Source organism: Toxorhynchites rutilus, chromosome 3, assembly GCF_029784135.1.
Source record: "Toxorhynchites rutilus septentrionalis strain SRP chromosome 3, ASM2978413v1, whole genome shotgun sequence".
NCBI classification, from domain to species: domain Eukaryota; kingdom Metazoa; phylum Arthropoda; class Insecta; order Diptera; family Culicidae; genus Toxorhynchites; species Toxorhynchites rutilus.
The window spans coordinates 28,204,175-28,222,268 of NC_073746.1; the positions used below are offsets into that span (position 1 = coordinate 28,204,175).

The following is an 18,094-nucleotide window of genomic DNA, read 5'->3' on the forward strand; positions in this document are numbered from 1 at the left end:
GTGCCGGAACTAAAAGCACATGAATAATTTTCTCGTTTTCCATTGTATGTATTCCCGCCTCTCCCTCCCACCCTGGTGAAGCCTGACCAGGACACGAATGATGAAGTTATTTTCATTTCGGTGTGATGCTCGTAAGCTCAACCCTCAACCCGAGAGGCGTCAGTTTGCAGGATTGATATGGAAATTTCGGAATTGTGTGTGTGTGTGTGTGTGAGTGCCAGAGAGATAGTGCTGTCATTTGTTTCGTCCAGTGAAGCTGCTCGGAAATTTGGTCTGCCGAAGCAAGAGCTGAGAGCTGAAATATGTATTAATTTTTACAACGTTGTCTATCCAACAACCGTCGTTAGATAAACACCAGAAGAAGGAAAGTCAGAGACCGCCTGCCAGGCTTTGACGCAATTTGTAACGGATTAAAAATCCCACAATGGCACTGCTATCTGAAACGTGGTTATTCGACTAAATCTTCCTTTCTCTGGAGTATGGTATTAATTTTTGAATGTGTTTTTTTTTTGTTTGTCGAGGGGGTTGGTGATTCGAATTCCAGCCGAGCTATCAGCATGGTGATAGTTTTTGTCGCCCACGTTTATTGCTAGGGACCAGGTGTAAAAGTCTATGACTTCATCCGGATCGGTTTTATAGCCCAGAGTTGATCCCATGGATAAATATAGACGAGGTATTTTTCCGAATAGAAGTTTCGAGCATAGGTGACCTCATATCGTTTGGGACTGCCATTGAAAGTGGTCGCTTTGATTAATTTATTTTTAAATTTATCCTTTGGGGATGAGTTGTCGTAAAAAACTGCTGGTGGTGCATTTGGGGATTTGAATCAACTAGACGGAATTGTAGTCAGATGTTTACGTTATATTTATATCCACAATTTACTTTATTTTCCGCTTACGAATAGCAAAATTTGAATGATACTTTAAACATCACATACAAACGACTCAATCTAACCAAAAACAAACCAAGTTAATTAAAATATGCCAATGTAATTTTTTTCAGATATTCAAAGAATCTCAAATATTACAACATAATGAGGTATAATGAGGTGCCTGACGTATGAGATCTCTTTTTAATTTAAGCAACATTAACAACATTTTACAGATGGGATCGCTAATACTATATGTCTAATTGATTTATGTAATACTGGCTGACTCGGCGAACCTCAATCTGCCTCAAATTATACTTTTGATATGAATTCTTTCGAACATTCACTTTTCTTACTAAGCGGACGTTCGTGAAGAATCGCAGAACTCTTCATTGATTGATCTTCTCAATGGACCTTTACAATTTTTTTACTATACATTTCCTAGGACCTCTACCAAGCACTCCATTACAAAACATTTTGCATTTGCAGACACGATTTTCGCTCAATATTGATTCATTTGCAAATACACTAAAGTCGCTTTTTACGCGGTTTTTTTTTGCGCGGTTTTTTTTTACGCGGCTTTTTTTACGCGGTTTTAGGGATTTACGCGGTTTTTTTTTACGCGGATTTTGGAATTTACGCGGTTTTTTTTACGCGGATTTCGGAATTTACGCGGTTTTTTTTTACGCGGATTTCGGAATTTACGCGGTTTTTTTTTACGCGGATTTCGGAATTTACGCGGTTTTTTTTTACGCGGATTTCGGAATTTACGCGGTTTTTCCAAAAGAATCGATTTATACGCGGTATGTTGTATTTTCTTCTCAATTTGTTCATTTGTAAGACTTAAGTACGTTTGCTTCAATATTTGGAGCCAAATTCATTTTTTCTATGTTTGTCTCCTGGGAATTGAGTTAAATAACTGTGGTTTGCTCGAGGTTAACACGGTATATCTGAGGGATAAGATTTAGTATTCTCGTGATAACGTTGTCGCAATCTTGGCGAAATTGGTACCTGATTCTGGGTTCGATTTCAGCTAGCGTTGAAACGATTTTGGTAACCGAATGGAAAAAGAATAAACAACAATAGTGTAAGTAATGTGAGCTTGATCCCCTTTTTTTGTTTCGGATGTATTTCAGCGAAATTTTATATGTTTCAACACAAATTTAATATGAAATATCTTTTGTAAATTTTACTCAAAAGACTCCAAGCGATATGAATTCAAAAAAAATTTCAAGAGATGTCAAACACCAATCTAAAAAATGTGAAAGATATGTCCCCGTTTTTTATTTTTATTTATGACACTCAGCCTTTGGCTAGTTCGTCATTTGGACCAACGTCCTTACTGTTTTTTTAATTAAATCGTTTATTTTTACAGGCTCAGTTGCATAAGTTTAAAGGAGCCAAATTCATCACTATATTTTAACTAGAATATATTAACATGTTTCCTTAATTCTATGGTTAATAAAATAGGAAACCGATTACTCGCGGTCGACTCGAGTTTAGAAGGGTGACACATTTTCATTAGGAAAAGGATGGGATGTAAGGACATTTTAACAATGTTCACATTCATACATTCATACATTCTCATTCACACTCACACTTCACACTCAATTCTTGAAAACTATCCTTACATCTAAAATGTATTGCGTCCTTACTTGATTTCCGTAGAAAGCAATGATCGAAAATTCTCCTCTGGTGACATATTTGTTGGAGGGGAAAATGTTATGATTGTTAAATAGGAATTTATTTGTTCATTTAGGAAAAACCAGTTCTACATTTTCTTTTTTTGCGCTATTTGCTTTCCCAGATTAAACGTGGGCGTTAAGTGTTAAATTTACTCACAGTACCGGACAGAAGTATGTAACATCGTATATTTTTTGACTGTCACTTTACAATATGTCAAAAGATTTGTCGGATATTTTGATCAATGGTTGAATAAGTATTCGAAATTCATTTGTGTAATTTTGAAAATAATCTATTGAACGAATGAGAGATACCACTTTTAAGCAATGTAATTCCTTTTGAAAAGCCTAATTTGAAAATTGAGTTACTTGAAGCACCCTTAACCATATGTGGTGAAGTTTTTTGCCGTAGTAATCGAGATGGTTTGTTTCAAATGTTTGTATAGAAATAAATACAGTTTCGAGGGTTCAAGTTTTTTTTTACTATTCTGGAGAAAAGGATGCTATCTATTTGCGTCCGATCTTAGCGATTGTTCTTCATCTACCAGTAAAAATATGTATATTCGTGATTCACAAAGGCTATTTACTTTTTCCAAAGAAAGACTGCCCCAATCGGACATAAGACAACCTAATATTTCTCCACGGTGAAAAAGTTCAAACGCTTTTTGCTTTTTTCTGAACTGAATTTGTTCATGCATATTATAGCATTTCATAGAAGCAGATATCATTTACTACGACTCAAAAGATAGACACATTTGGTTGATGGAGCTCAAAGTACTGTTTTGTCTCAAATTCCGAACACTTAATTTTCAAATGTAAATTTACTAAACTTTAATGTTATAAATAATAGAATAATGAAAGCCTTGACATTGTTTGAGGTATTGGCTACATTCAAATAACATTTACAGGTATCGATACAGCTTATAATTCATAAGACTAAGCATTTGCAAAAAATGTGTCGAAACCAATAACACATTGTTTGCGTTAGCAAATTCCGCAGTTTTTCAGTTTTTGTAGTTGTATAACTATTTTGTATGCTGTTTTCATGTTAAGTGCTATAAAAGGTATGGATCTACTAGAAATCTTTTATGCAGACATCTTCTTTAAAATTAGTATTAAAGTAGTGATCGGAATTTGAATCAAGTTTCGACGCATGATTCATATTCCGAACTGTAGTTTGGATACTCTATTTTCAGGCAAATACAGCAATAGTCCACAAATTAGGATGCAAGTACAGTCCAATTGTGGAGCAACTGATGTAAAGATGTTTGTAAGCTCCGTTCTTGTAGCACATAGTTTGCAGGCGCAATCCAACGAAAGCAAAATGAATTTTCTTGGTCAGGTTTTCAACTAAAACCACAATAATGAAACCGGATTTCTGAAGTAATATATTCACTCTATTATATACAGAGTCGATTATATACTGACACGATTATCTATGGTTCGATTATATACAATTTTGGACTATAATACACTCAGTTTGAAAAAAAAGTCTTATATCTCAAATAGCCTTTTTTCAAGAAAGAAAAAAAGTAATATTTCAAAGTTAAGGTGAAAGTTTATTGGATATTATAAGTACAATGGAGTAAAAACCGTGGTAATTAGGAAATTCTAATTGAAGACTCACCAGGAATTGTTTAAAATGATATTGCTGCGGAATAAGAAAATATAGGAGCTAGATGTCGAAGAACAAATTATAGAGCGTTCAGAAAGCTTCAATTAAATTTCAAGAAACAATCAAGTTTATTATGCATTTTTTTTTTTTGATAAAATTAATAACAAATTAAAAACTTTAGAGTTTTTGTCGCTCTAATTGTTGATAAAATTTACCAATTTAGATGTTTCATATAAAATACAAAATATAGAAACATAGAGTAACATTTTTTCTCATTTTTCGAACAGTACAACCAATTTTGCCAAGTTTTCGTAACTATTGATTGTACTTGTTTTTTATAGTTTATATGGTTGCGTGACCAAGGGCACTATATTTTAAATATTTTTTTCTTGAAAGCTTCTTCTTTCTAGAAAAAAGTTATTTATAGAAAAAGAGAAAAATCTGATTTTTCGGACCATCGGCAAACTCATAACTCGAAAACGATAAAAATCACATTTCTGATTTTCGATTATCTTGTGTGGAAAAACCAGAACTTTCAAGAAACATAAAAAAATATAGCGTCCTTGGATCATGTAAACTATAAGCAAACAAATACAATCAATAATTACGAAAACAAAATCCAACTGTTTTGCTAGTATAACATTTTTTCAAGAAAGACTAGCTAATTGGCTTTAATTTGATATATCGATCATGTGAAGCGGTCCAGTAGTTCGAAAGTAATTTTTTCAAATTGCATTTTTGCAATTTGAAAAAATTACAATACAAACAAATGTTTTCGGAATTTAGACAAATTTAATTAAACATATTTTTAGTTTTTTACCATGATATTTTTACCAATGTATTCATAAATCAATTTTATTGTAGTCAAGTGGAAAAAAGAATTTCTTTTATTGATCTAATCACTATCATTAGCAACACGTGGATGTTTGCGGTTAGATGATGTGGCGATATCTTCCTCATCCGAAGAAATCGGACGAGATCGTCTGCGTTCCAATGGTAAGCTGAAATCCTCGTCATCTGTAAAGATATTATTAAAATACTTTTCACTTTAAACATCAATGTCACTACCTTCATCGATAACTGTTGGCTGTGTTTTTTCGTTCAATCTATTGTAGCGAAGCATACACAGTTTCAAATCATTCCGAAATGAAACGGCTCTCTCAACACAAGGATCCTTTTCCATAAAATGTTTTACGAGGGTATCCGCTAATTTATTCCCGTCTTCGATATCACATGGCTTGATATCCCGGTCTTCATCGTCCTCTAAAGGCTCCGATGTGACTAAACTCTGCATCAGTTCATCATCTTCAATTTCGGTGTCTTCAAGAAGCTCTTCAACGTCTCTACTATCCATATCTTTGAATCCTTTCCCTCCAATTGCATGTGCCAGAATGAGAATTTCTGATTCTTCCACATTTGAAGGGTCTGTTGAACCAGCTTTCACGCATTCTGGCCATAGTGGCTTCCAGCACGAATTCAATGTTTTAGATTTCATAGAAGACAGAGCCTTTCCTATGAACGTCAGAGCGTCTCTTATCTTAAATTCTTTCCACGCTTGAATTACCGTCATCGTTTCATCGCTTTCAAGCTTTTCGAGGATGTACCGAAGACATTGTTTAATGTACAACTTCTTGAAAGCAGCAATTATTCCTTGATCTTGAGGCTGTAACAAAGAAGTTGTATTCGGTGGAAGAAACACAACTTGAACGTTTGGGTGCTTGATAACTAGGTGTCCTGGAGCGTTATCCAAAATCAAAAGCACGTGGAACTCCAAACCTTTTCCTTCCAAGTATGTTTTCACTTCCGGAATAAACATATCGTAAAACCATTCCTCAAAAACGGCTTTTGTGACCCACGCTTTAGTGTTAGCTTTCCAGTGCACTGGCAGTTTGTTGAAATCAGCCCCCTTCAACGAGCGGGGCGTCATAGCACGATTGATCAATAGCGGTTTCAACATAAGGTCGCCTGAAGCATTACTGCAAAATAACAGGGTAACCCTGTCTTTGGCCGCTTTGAAACCACTGGCATATTGCTCCTGCTGCGTAATGTAGGTACGAGACGGCATTCTTTTCCAAAAAAGACCCGTTTCATCTCCATTGAACACTTGGTCACCATGATACGCACCTTCTTTTATGATCTTAGCGAGCTTTGGAGGAAAACTATTTGCAGCCGAAACATCGGCCGATGCGGATTCACCCTTGATTTTAACGTTGCGAATGGAATTACTACGTATAAAGTTATAAAACCATCCCTTACTCGCGGTAAAGTCTTTCTTTTTACTTGAAGACGGCTCATTCTTCTCTAACCAAAGGTAAAGGCTCAAAGCTTTCTCCCTTATTAATTCCTGATCCAAGGGTATTTTCTTCTGCGCGTGATCTTCGATCCACATATGAAGTGCCTTTTCCATCTTGACCATCAATGGATCTCGTGTATATGATGAGGATTTTGTTGCATAGATAGTGCCCTGAGCTGCTGTCTGTCTGATGCTATCTTGATTCTTTTTAATTGTACGCACAGTCGATTCGTTGATTTTTAAATTCCTGCCGACGTTTGCAACAGATTTCCCATCTTGAAGGGCATCCAAAATATTGAGCTTCATTTCCAAAGAAAGAGACACTCTTGATCTGTTTTTTTTGAAGGCGGTTTTTTGCGAAGCCATTTTAGAGTATGCCTTTAATCAAAAATTTTGAATACTGCTGACGTCTTCAGCTAACTGTCGAAAAGCGGAACTGCACACGATTACCCCCAAGGTTGGGTAACTCGCTGGGAACTGGCCGAACTCGACCGAACACAAACTGGCTAGACTCTACAACCACCACGGTTCAGGAACTGCACTTTCACTTTAACTTTCACTGCAAGGTTAAATCACGAATAACTTCTTAATGCGATTTCGTCCTTTTATATGTGTTCAGTTCCACACCGAACGAACTGAAGCGACAGCATCTAGCAGCACACATAATTTGCACACGACCCCACAAACCACGAGTACCCCTCCCACAGCGCAACTATGAGCTAGCCATCACCAACACACGCTGTGCCCGACTGCATAAAAATAAAATTGGTTCACTCCGACTGAACGGATCAGTGAAAAATGCAGTGTGAATGATCGCAAAATATACTATTTCAGAGTGCGATTTAGGCTGTAACGATGACAATGAGTTCAAATTTGACGATATATTGACGAATACTGTTCGGAATTGTTCAGTCATAGTGAACCAACTCTCAAAAAATACATCATTCAGTTCAGTCAGAGCGGACTTTGTACGTATAGGCAGCCAAATAACAGCCTTTTTTGGCATGATACTTGATGTTTTTTTACAACTATCATACATCACAGTATTGGCAGAGAGTAGCTCAAACTTCTGAGAACAATATTGAACGAAAAAATTAAATGCTTTGTAAATTGCAGAGCATTAAACTTTATGTTCGTTTTCTCGAAATCATAAAAATGTCACATGGCCCGGTCTGACTTAACACCGACCATATAACAGATAGGTATGCTTTTAGAACAATTCAATGTAGCCAATACATATATAAGATACTGTAGAAACAGTTTGTATACTCTTACATTTGAAATTTGTTGTTAAAATAGTAATTTGAGGCAGGGTTAAAATATGCTTCTACGTATTTTGGTCATGCCACCTAACCAAACAGCTCTTTACTTACCACTCGGTTGTTGCACGTTGGACGGAACAACAACTTGTAGCGATTTACAGATAATTCAAAGATAAAACAGGCATAAAATGCGTAAAAACCTACTTGTAACTACTTTCTAGTTGAATCTCTGACTGTTTTTTATTTATACAATAAGTATCTTCGGGAGCTGGGACCGACACTTATATTGTTCAAACGCTCTTGATACGCGCTGAATGGGAAGCAGAGCACGAAAAAATCGGGGCTTAACGTGTTAAATCCATTGAAAAATGGATGAGCAATAAGCGGTAGAATCTGGACATTTTCAATCTGTACCCCCAACATGTTCCAGAAAGACAAAATCCTATGTTTAAAGGTGCTCCCCGCAGAAACAAGAGGAGCGCTATCGCGCTTCTCCGCACTCAAACGGTTAAACAGGTATTTACATGCAATCGGCCAAGGAGCTACCTTCGTGAAGCCTTGTGTCACGCAATATATGCACACAATATGCAATTTGTTTGAATATGGGTTGCATTTTATATCAATAATTCACTGACTATTAGTTTTTTACGTGTATTTTAAAATTTAGGGTGGTTTATTTTTACGCGGATTTTGGAATTTACGCGGTTTTTTTTTTACGCGGATTTTGGAATTTACGCGGTTTTTTTTTACGCGGATTTTGGAATTTACGCGGTTTTTTTTTACGCGGATTTTGGAATTTACGCGGTTTTTTTTTACGCGGATTTTGGAATTTACGCGGTTTTTTTTTACGCGGATTTTGGAATTTACGCGGTTTTCGTTTACGCGGCACGTATCCCCCGCGTAAAAAGCGACTCCAGTGTAACATGTTTCTCCGTTACATGGAATATGTTTGCTACCGAAAAGTAAATTTTCATTCATAATTTTTATTTTCAAAGCGCGTTTCATCACCTGAGTATCCATTACCTCAAGGTTTTTCTAAAGTTTCCAAAATTCTTCTCTCAAATACAACAATATAAAGACGGCTCAAATCGAACGATTTCTTTCTGGGATTTTGCGCTTACCAACACATTTGGTTCTCTCTCTTTCTCTCTCTCTCTCTCTCTCTCTCTATCTCTCAACGTAATTTGTGAGTTGCTCCTGACGCAAAAGCATTTATAAAATTTATAAATTTATAAAATGGATTATTGTTTTACAACAAATAATTTTTTCTACTTTTAGTATTTACATACGATTATTGTCTACACTCAAGACTCGGATATGTATTTTTAATTCTTCGGTAAGTTACTACACCACACAGGCTCTGAGAAAATTTCTGTATCCTTGAATATTCAAAACAGAATAAAAACACGGAAACACAAAAGTAGTTAATTACTTTCCCAAATTAATTTAATCTCTTCGAAATAATTTCCCTGAACGAGAATATATTGATTAACTCTTTCGTCAAGTGCATCATGTGTTCTCTGCATTCCATTGAATGTGGTGTTGTTCAGTAGGTAGCGGTCAGTTTCCGTTGAATGCCTTCAACCGATGAAAAGCGGTATTTTGCAAAGGACCAGATTAGGTGAGAGCGAGGTATGTTACAGCTAGATCCAAAGATTGCTGAGATTCAAGCTTTTGTTTATTACATTTTTTATTTTGTTTATTACACAAGCCGATTGCAAATTGCGAATTGCAAAGTAATTAACTTTTTTGTGTTTTCGTGTTTTTATTCTGTTTTGAATATTCAAGGATATAGAAATTTTCTCAGAGCCTGTGTAAGTTCAACTAACCGAAAAAAAAAATCAAATTCGAGTCTTGAGTGTTGACAATAATCGTATGTAAATAATAAAAGTTTGAAAATTTGTTTATTGTTAAACAATATTCTCCTTTTTATAAGTGCTTTTCCATCAGAAGTTACTCACAATTTACGTTGAGCGAGAGAGAGAGAAAGAGAGAGAGAGAGAGAGAGAGAGAGAGAGAGAGAGATCCAAATGTGTTGGTAAGCGCAAAATCCCAGAAAAAATCGTTCCATCAGAGCCGTTTTTATTTTGTTGTATTCGTGAGAACAATTTTGGATCTTTTCGAATAAAAAGATTTTTTTTTGAGTAATTCACTAGTTTTCTGCGTGGAACCGATTTCCTCAGTACGATGTTCCGTTAAAATTTAATTATGTACTATTTTCGGTTTATAAAACACTATTTTATTGGGTTTTACAAAACATCCACCGAGTTTCCATTTTTTCTGCCCTCAGTCGAAAATACTCAGACAATTGTGTTTTGAATGAATAATTATTGTTGACTAAAGGCGTGAAATGAAAAAACATTTCATGTTTTTAATAAAATAGTTTCATCTTGGATACTTATATTTTCTGCGACCGGTTTTTGATGTATGTAAACCAATTGAATAGGAAATCCACTAAGATTTTTTTGACAAATCATAGGAAAGGAAAGGATGAAAAGCATAAGGATAGGGGAATACTAAACTGCATACAAAAACGTATTGTGAGTGAATATTAGTTATAAATGTTTCATAATAATAGCTGACGTTAATGGCTCAGGAGAGGTCGAACATGATCTGCTAATGATATTCTATCACTATGAGCTTTATACAAAAACTGCGATTATCGAATTGCATTCAAAATTTCGAATTATGGAAATTCAAGCAACATTTGTAGAAGCATTCGATTTTCGGCCTGAGATGGGGAAAAATGCAGCTGATCCAACCAATGATTGACCATGTTTATGATAATCCTTCTCCAACTCATAAATTAGTTGAAAAAAGGGTCCGCAGTTTCAATTCTGGAGATTTCCTATTTTCACTTCCTTCGAAGATGAATTGACTTAGATAAATGTATATTAATATATATTTCCTATATTTTTGTTCTGATTGGTATCAATATGTATAGCGCTTAGATTAATTTATACGATAAATTTACCTCTCTAACCCACGATTTGAAGTCTATTACTTGTGGAAGTAATGTACGTACCTGTAACGAAGAAAATAGAACAGATTATAACAATCGTTTGAATAGAATGTTTGAAAAAAATCGCTATTAGGTACCGTTCTGAATCATATTTCGGACACTTTGTTCTAATATCTTGAAATGCTCAATGCACTGATGCCATAACTATAAAATTAATATCACAATTGCTTCTTTAGAGTAATCCCTTGGTTTCACTATCATTTCATATAAGAACTACATTTGAATTTTAACATAATCGCCAAAAATCTGACAACACTACTCATTATCGTTTGTTTTTTTTTTTATCTGTATTATAGTGATTTTCAACTCATTTGGCTGGTTCGTTACTTTTACTTCCATTTTTGGAAGAATGTCGGGAGTGAGAAGTGACCTTCAGCGTGAGAGGCATGGATGTTACCACTACGCCAGATCGCCTCCACCATTATCGTTTATGTTTGACGTTTGTTTAGTGTGAGAACGTAGAATTTACCCGTTCATAAATATTGAAATTTCTCCCGTGTTTCATCAGTTTTCATTATCGTTAACAGTTTACTGTTATTGCTTAGTAAATGTTTCGCAGTTAATTATAAAACATAATCAACTGTAATGTAATTTTCGTCCATAAAATTTCAAATTAAAGTGTCTGAAATTTGAATTCAATCTGTCCGACATTTGATTTAGTGTCCGAAGTTTGATTTTTATTCGCTTCATTTGAAAAGCATTATATTCGATGATTTTTTTTATGTTTTCAATCAAATAGGTACCAAAGTAGAAACCTTAAATGCATATTGAACTAATTCATTGAAAATATCAACCAACCTGTGCATAAAGTTTAGATCTATTTTCTGCATCATATGTCTTAAGCGTCCGAAATATGATTCAGAACGGTATTCACGAATGATGTTGTTTTGAATCGTTCTCAAGACAGTATTCTAGTCTAGAGATTTTATAAAAAATCAAAATTATTTTTCTCCATATTTCTGAAGTTTATGCATTAATATACTCTAGAAAGAACTTTTCGAAAATCCGATTATTTACCGAGTTATAGCTATTTTAGTAATGCGGTATCTCATCTAGTACGGCCAAAACATTGAACTTCAAATACGTTTTTCTCGAAATTGGTTTTCTCAAACTGGCGTACACAATATACTGAACTGAACCAGTTTATGTCGAATTTGTGTAGATACAATCTGCATGCATCTCTCTATCGCATGATCCAATAAAATACAGGCAAACCTATTTTTGTGCGGTCCCTTTTCGCGTGATTCCTCGTTTGTGCGACTCTTTTTGTGCGATTTTATTATGACATCGGGTCTTGAATCACACAAACTAATCGCACAAATAATAACATCGCACCTTAACAGTCACGCAAATGAGAAATCGCACAAAAAGCAACCGCACAAAAACAGGTTTTCCTGTATCATGATTTTTTAGTTGTACTACTTTTAAAAAAAATAATAAACGTAAGGAAAAACGTGAAAAGCGGCATTGTTCTCCAAACGACTGCCATTTTGTCTAAAATCATGGTTTTGACACGTTCAATGTTCATGCGATAGCGGCTTCATTACTGATTCGGGATCTGTTCGGTTTTTTCGTTTCAGATAACTAGTAGGGCTGGAATCGTGTACGCCATGGCACAACTTTTTTTTTAACTCCCTCACTTCACCTGCTTGTGACTATTCTAATTATGAATATGTTTTTTCCGTTCAATTTTTGTTTTGTCGTTGAAAGGTAGATGAACAAATAATGATATGACGGATAGTTAAAATATTCTTTGTTTAATTTTTTCGAAGCTCGAAAAACCGTCTGAAATTTGTGCCTATACACTAGCAAACGGAAATCGATAAACTGCACAATGCCGTGAACACTTTAGCTGCAAAGTTAGAAGAAAAGGCCAACACACCGACTCCCTTCGCTACACCCAACTTATGGCCCAGTAGAAACCGCATTAATACTCCCCTTGGTGCATTGAAACGTCGCAGGGCAAACGATGGCAATGCTTTAGACATTCCCAACGTTGCAGACAATGTAGGTACAAGAGCAGCTGGCATCATCAAAACGGTTCAACTCGAACTTTGTGCCGACGACGAGTTGTTCTGGATCCACCTTTCGGCCTTCCATCCTGCTACATCTGAGAACCAAATCTCTTCGCTCGTCAGTGAGTGCCTGGATCTGACCAGCGTGCCACCTAAGGTGGTGAAGTTAGTTCCGAAAGGAAAAGATTTAAACTCGTTGCAGTTCGTTTCCTTCATGGTTGGAATTGCAGACCAGTACAAACAAAAAGCCCTCTTCAGTGACACGTGGCCCGAGAGTATCCGATTTCGGGAATTTGAAGATCATCGGTCAAAAAACGGTCCGAAAATTGTCAGTTTACTGTCAACGGCACCTCTCGAAGACAACTCCTCATCAAACATGAATGCATCGGATTCGATCTCGAACATCTCGAGTCAATGGTACCCTCTGCAAGACAACCGGGACGCACGCTGAGAAGCTCTTTGGAAGCTCCTTCTAATCCCGTAACAGTCGAGCCATCTTCCACCACACTCTTCAACTTCGCTTCCTACCGTCGCAGTCGTCCCGGCCCTGTATACGAAGGTTTAGAAGGGGTCTTCCAGTCTACACCTCCCGGCAAGTATACGTGTTTTGTCAGTCGATCTGTCCCTGAAGATCCTCCAAATTTCAGCCCTGTCTCTGACATCGACCATGAAGTACAACAAACGCTTTCTGTAAGCCAGCCTAATTCGATTGTGTCCTGCATAAGTCAGCTGATTTCTTCTTCGAATCAACCGGGACGCACACCACAAAGTATTATGGAAGCCTCTCCTGACCCCGTAACAGTCGAGCCTTCGTCTTCCGTCACCTCTACACGCTCCGTATCCTGCCGTCGCAGTCGTCCCGGTCCTGTTCACGGAGGTTCGGACGAGGTCTTCCAGCCTGCACCTTCAGGCAAGTACGTGTGCGATAACAGTCGATCATTCCTTGAAGGCTCTTGTAATTTCAGTTCTACTTGCGACCCTCTTATTGTTGATGAACACGTAACATACGATAGCCTACAGTACCCACTTCTCTCAGGATGTGCTTCAGAAGGAGACGATCGTCATTCTGTGGCTGTTGGTACTTATTCACATAACAGTGATCGCCATCTTTCAACTTTGCACGTTTACTACCAAAACGTTGGTGGTATGAATAGTAGCATTAAGGATTATTTGCTGGCCAGTTCTGATCTATGTTACGACATTATTGCACTCACCGAAACTTGGTTAAACGACCGTACCACATCCACTCAGGTATTTGATAAGAGTTACGATGTTTTTCGCTGCGATCGCTGTCAGTCAAACAGTTCGAAAGCTTCTGGAGGTGGAGTGCTGCTTGCCATCCGCCGTGAGTTAAAACCCCGCATCGCTCCAAATGACTCTTGGTTAAGCATCGAACAAGTGTGGGTTGAAATTAAGATGTTTGATCACTCGCTATTTCTGTGCGCCGTTTATGTACCACCAGACCGCGTCCGTGATGTAGCTTTGATGACCGTCCACACGGATTCGATAGCAACAGTGCGTTCTAGACTCAAACCGATGGATGAAATTGCGATAATCGGGGATTTCAATTTACCTGGAATCAAATGGAGACCTTCGAGATCAGGATTTCTGTACCCGGATGCCAATCACTCTACACTTTCGACATGCACAGTCTCCCTATTGGATTCGTACAGCACCAGCCTGCTTCAACAGATCAACCATGTCGAGAACAACAACGGAAGAATTCTGGACCTCTGCTTCGTTAGCAGTGCTGACTCAGCTCCAGTTATTTCAGCAGCGGCTGCTCCGCTAGTTACAACCGTTCCTCACCACCCCGCTCTGCACCTTGTTTTGGAAAACCGTGCTTCAAATCAATTCCGCAAAACCGCAACTGCAGTGTACTATGACTTCAAAGAAGCTGACTATAACGCCATTTCTAACGTCCTGTCTACTATCGACTGGGAAGATGTTCTAAATTGTGACGATGTAGACAATGCAGTTCAAATGTTCTCCATTATCGTGAACTATGCTATTGACAGGCATGTACCGAAGCGAACTACTTTAGAGCATTCGCATACTCCATGGCAGACTAGGGAACTAAGACAAATGAAAACAGCAAAGAGAGCGGCGTCGATTTGCCAAGTACCGAACCGTGCCACTTAGGAATTATTATGTGCGACTAAACAATGCATACAAGCGAGCTACTCAATCGTGTTATCGTAGTTACATAACTAACATGCAGATGAAACTGAAATCAAATCCTAAGTCTTTTTGGAAGTTCGTAAACGAGCAAAGGAATGAGTCCGGTCTACCTTCTACAATGGAGTACAATGGGCGCTGGAGTTCTGACACACAAACGATATGTGACCTACTTGCTGATAAATTTGGAAGCGTGTTTTCGGATGAGTCGATAACACCCGAGCAAATTGAATCTGCTGCTGGAAACGTACCTTTTCTCGGCCAGTCTTGCTCCCATATCGAGGTTGACGAGCCAATGGTACAATCTGCTATGAACAAACTCAAGGCGTCTTGCTCAGTTGGTCCTGATGGTATTCCGTCTATTATATTGAAGAAATGCGCAGCTAATCTGATGATTCCTCTTTGTCGCATTTTCCGCTTATCGTTGATTAGTGGAAAATTTCCAACTTCCTGGAAGTCGGCGTTTTTGATTCCTGTACATAAAAAGGGTGCCAAGACTCAAATCGATAACTACCGAGGAATTTCCGCACTAAGCTCGGTCGCCAAACTGCTTGAGCTTGTTGTCTTGGAACCGATCTTTAGTTTCTGCCAGCATTACATTGTAGAAGACCAACATGGATTTATGCCGAAGAGATCTACTGTAACCAATCTGTTGACTTTCACGGCTTATATAACGGAAGGTTTCAATAGCGCCAAACAAACAGATGCGATATATTTCGACCTGACAGCAGCGTTTGACAGCATTAATCACGAAATTGCGATTTCTAAAATGGAGAATTTGGGGTTTGGCGGCAGAATAATCAGTTGGCTGCGGTCATACCTAATCGGTCGCCAGCTAGCAGTAAAAATTGGTGATCATTTCTCGCGCAAATTCGACGCGCCATCTGGGATTCCTCAAGGCAGCCACCTGGGGCCGTTGATTTTCCTCTTGTACTTCAATGACGTCAATTTTAAGCTGAACCTTCCGCGCTTGTCATTCGCCGACGATATGAAAATTTATTTTATAATCAACTCGACTGCCGATGCCTGCCTACTTCAGCAACAGCTGGATAGTTTTGCCGAATGGTGTATTGCTAATTGCTTGAAGGTGAACCCAAGTAAATGTGCTATTATCACCTATTCAAGAAAAAAGGAACCGATCTTGTTCGATTATAAACTCTTGGATACTTCCATCGAGAGAACCAACTGTATCAAAGATCTAGGGGTACTTCTAGACAGCAAACTATCGTTCCAGCAGCACATTTCATATATTGTGGGCAAAGCTTCCAGAAGTCTGGGCTTTTTGTTTCGAATCGGTAAAGATTTCAATGACATATATTGCTTGAAGTCTTTGTACTGCTCGCTGGTACGTTCGACTCTTGAGTACGGCTGTCAAGTTTGGAGTCCTTACTACCAAAATGGTGTCGACAGAATTGAAGCTGTACAGCACAGGTTTGTGCGCTTTTCTCTTCGACGCTTGCCGTGGAGGGATCCTTTTCGGCTACCCAGCTATGATAGTAGATGCCTTCTCATCAATTTAGACACCTTAGCTGTTCGCCGCAATGTCGCCCGTGCTATGCTAGTGTCTGATGTCCTGACGTCGAAAACAGAGTGTCCGGCGTTGCTCCGTTCATTCCAACTACAGGTGCCTCCAAGAAGTCTGCGGAACCAAAATTTGCTGCGTATACCGGTCCGGCGAACAAATTACGCGACCTACGGTAGTATATCCGGTCTGCTCAGAATGTTCAACAGAGTTGCAGAGGGCTTTGATTTCAATTTATGTAGGGTAGCTATTAAACGTAATTTTAAGAGAATATTAACCCAGTTAAATATCATTAGGGCATAGATTCTGCCTGTTGATTATTGTAATAAATAGAATGCTCTCTTAATTCAGTTCTCAATCATCCGAAATACACCAAGCATATAACTACATTTTCTGAATAAAAAAAAGAATTTAATTTTTGATTCATCCCCGCAAAGTTACAAAACACCTTTCTCACATGAAAAGGAAAAGGAAGATTTGAGCGAATCCTGGGCATTCAATGAGGAAAATGGCGAAGGACCACGGGCTCAACGACTTTACGGCACGGAAGATCTAAAAGCAAGATTGTGGAGTGAAGTCGAGGGCACGGAAAAAATCTAACCGGAATTACCAACCGCAACCGGGAGCTACGAATCGAGCGATATAAGAAAATCATGAACTTCCTCTAGCGGAAAAAAAACCCGGTAATCTTGTTCACTGACAAGAGAAGGTTTACCGTCGTTCCCTGTCAAATTTCAGAAACGATCGCTATATTGGTTCTCTCACGGTGAAAGACGTGGCCCATGAGCGTAAAAACTTATATCTGACCAAGCATCCTGCTAGCGTTATGATGTTTGCATTGGTGGCTCTCGAAGCCCGAAGCCAAATGTTGTATTTCCACAAGATGGAGCCCCATATCGCAGCTCAAACCGCACTCAGAAGTGGTTTCAGGAACATCTGCCGTTCTGGCGAAGAATATGTGGCCGCCATTCTGCCGCGATTTTCATCCGAAACTGAAACTTTTGAGATTTTTTCGAATTTCAACATTGCTAAAATAATGAATCTCGAAAATAGATGGTGGTCAAGGATAGTGCTGTGTAAAATGGATGTAGAATCCATTACACTCATTCAGTATTTAATTTTTAACTCATAAAAAAATACCTACAAAAAAGACTAAAACGAGGAACGATCATTAATTGATCTACACTTCATGAGAGCGAAAAGTCTTTCGGTATTGTATTTGCTTAGGTTTCTATTGGTAATCGGTTGGATTACATTGATTTTTTCTATGATTTGAATTAAACTTTATTATCTTATTTCTCAAATGTACCTAATCGTTTCCTATCACACATATGAATTTTTATTATTGAGTAGATCGGAAATCAGTTTCATTTCTTCATTGACTTTATTGACTTCATTGTCAATAGTCGTTGAGTTAGCAACATTTTTAAGCTGATGATTGTTACTGAGAAATACAATCAATCAGCATTGAATTTTCAACTAATAGAAAATTACTAACAAAAAAAAAGTAACATCACATTGAAAGGCGTAATTTCTCTAGGAACGTAAGCGCCATTAAATGAGGTTAAGGAAATCGAATGAATTTCATCCCGGGCTTTGAATACATTCCGGGTGGATTTATCAATTCGATTTTCGAT

At 37.7% G+C, this 18,094-nt stretch overlaps 2 protein-coding genes across 10 annotated transcripts in view; both read right to left on the reverse strand.

Moving 5' to 3' along the window:
- LOC129777510 (histone-lysine N-methyltransferase 2D) overlaps positions 1-18,094 on the reverse strand; it is a 578,056-nt gene that overhangs the window by 461,718 nt on the left and 98,244 nt on the right. The window lies entirely within an intron of this gene.
- LOC129777512 (tigger transposable element-derived protein 1-like) lies at positions 3,965-7,391 on the reverse strand. Its single transcript, XM_055783820.1, has 2 exons — positions 5,234-7,391; positions 3,965-5,182 (listed from the first exon to the last, which is right to left on the reverse strand). Exons 1-2 carry the CDS (start codon positions 6,822-6,824, stop codon positions 5,061-5,063), a joined length of 1,713 nt encoding a protein of 570 aa, XP_055639795.1. The 5' UTR covers positions 6,825-7,391; the 3' UTR covers positions 3,965-5,060.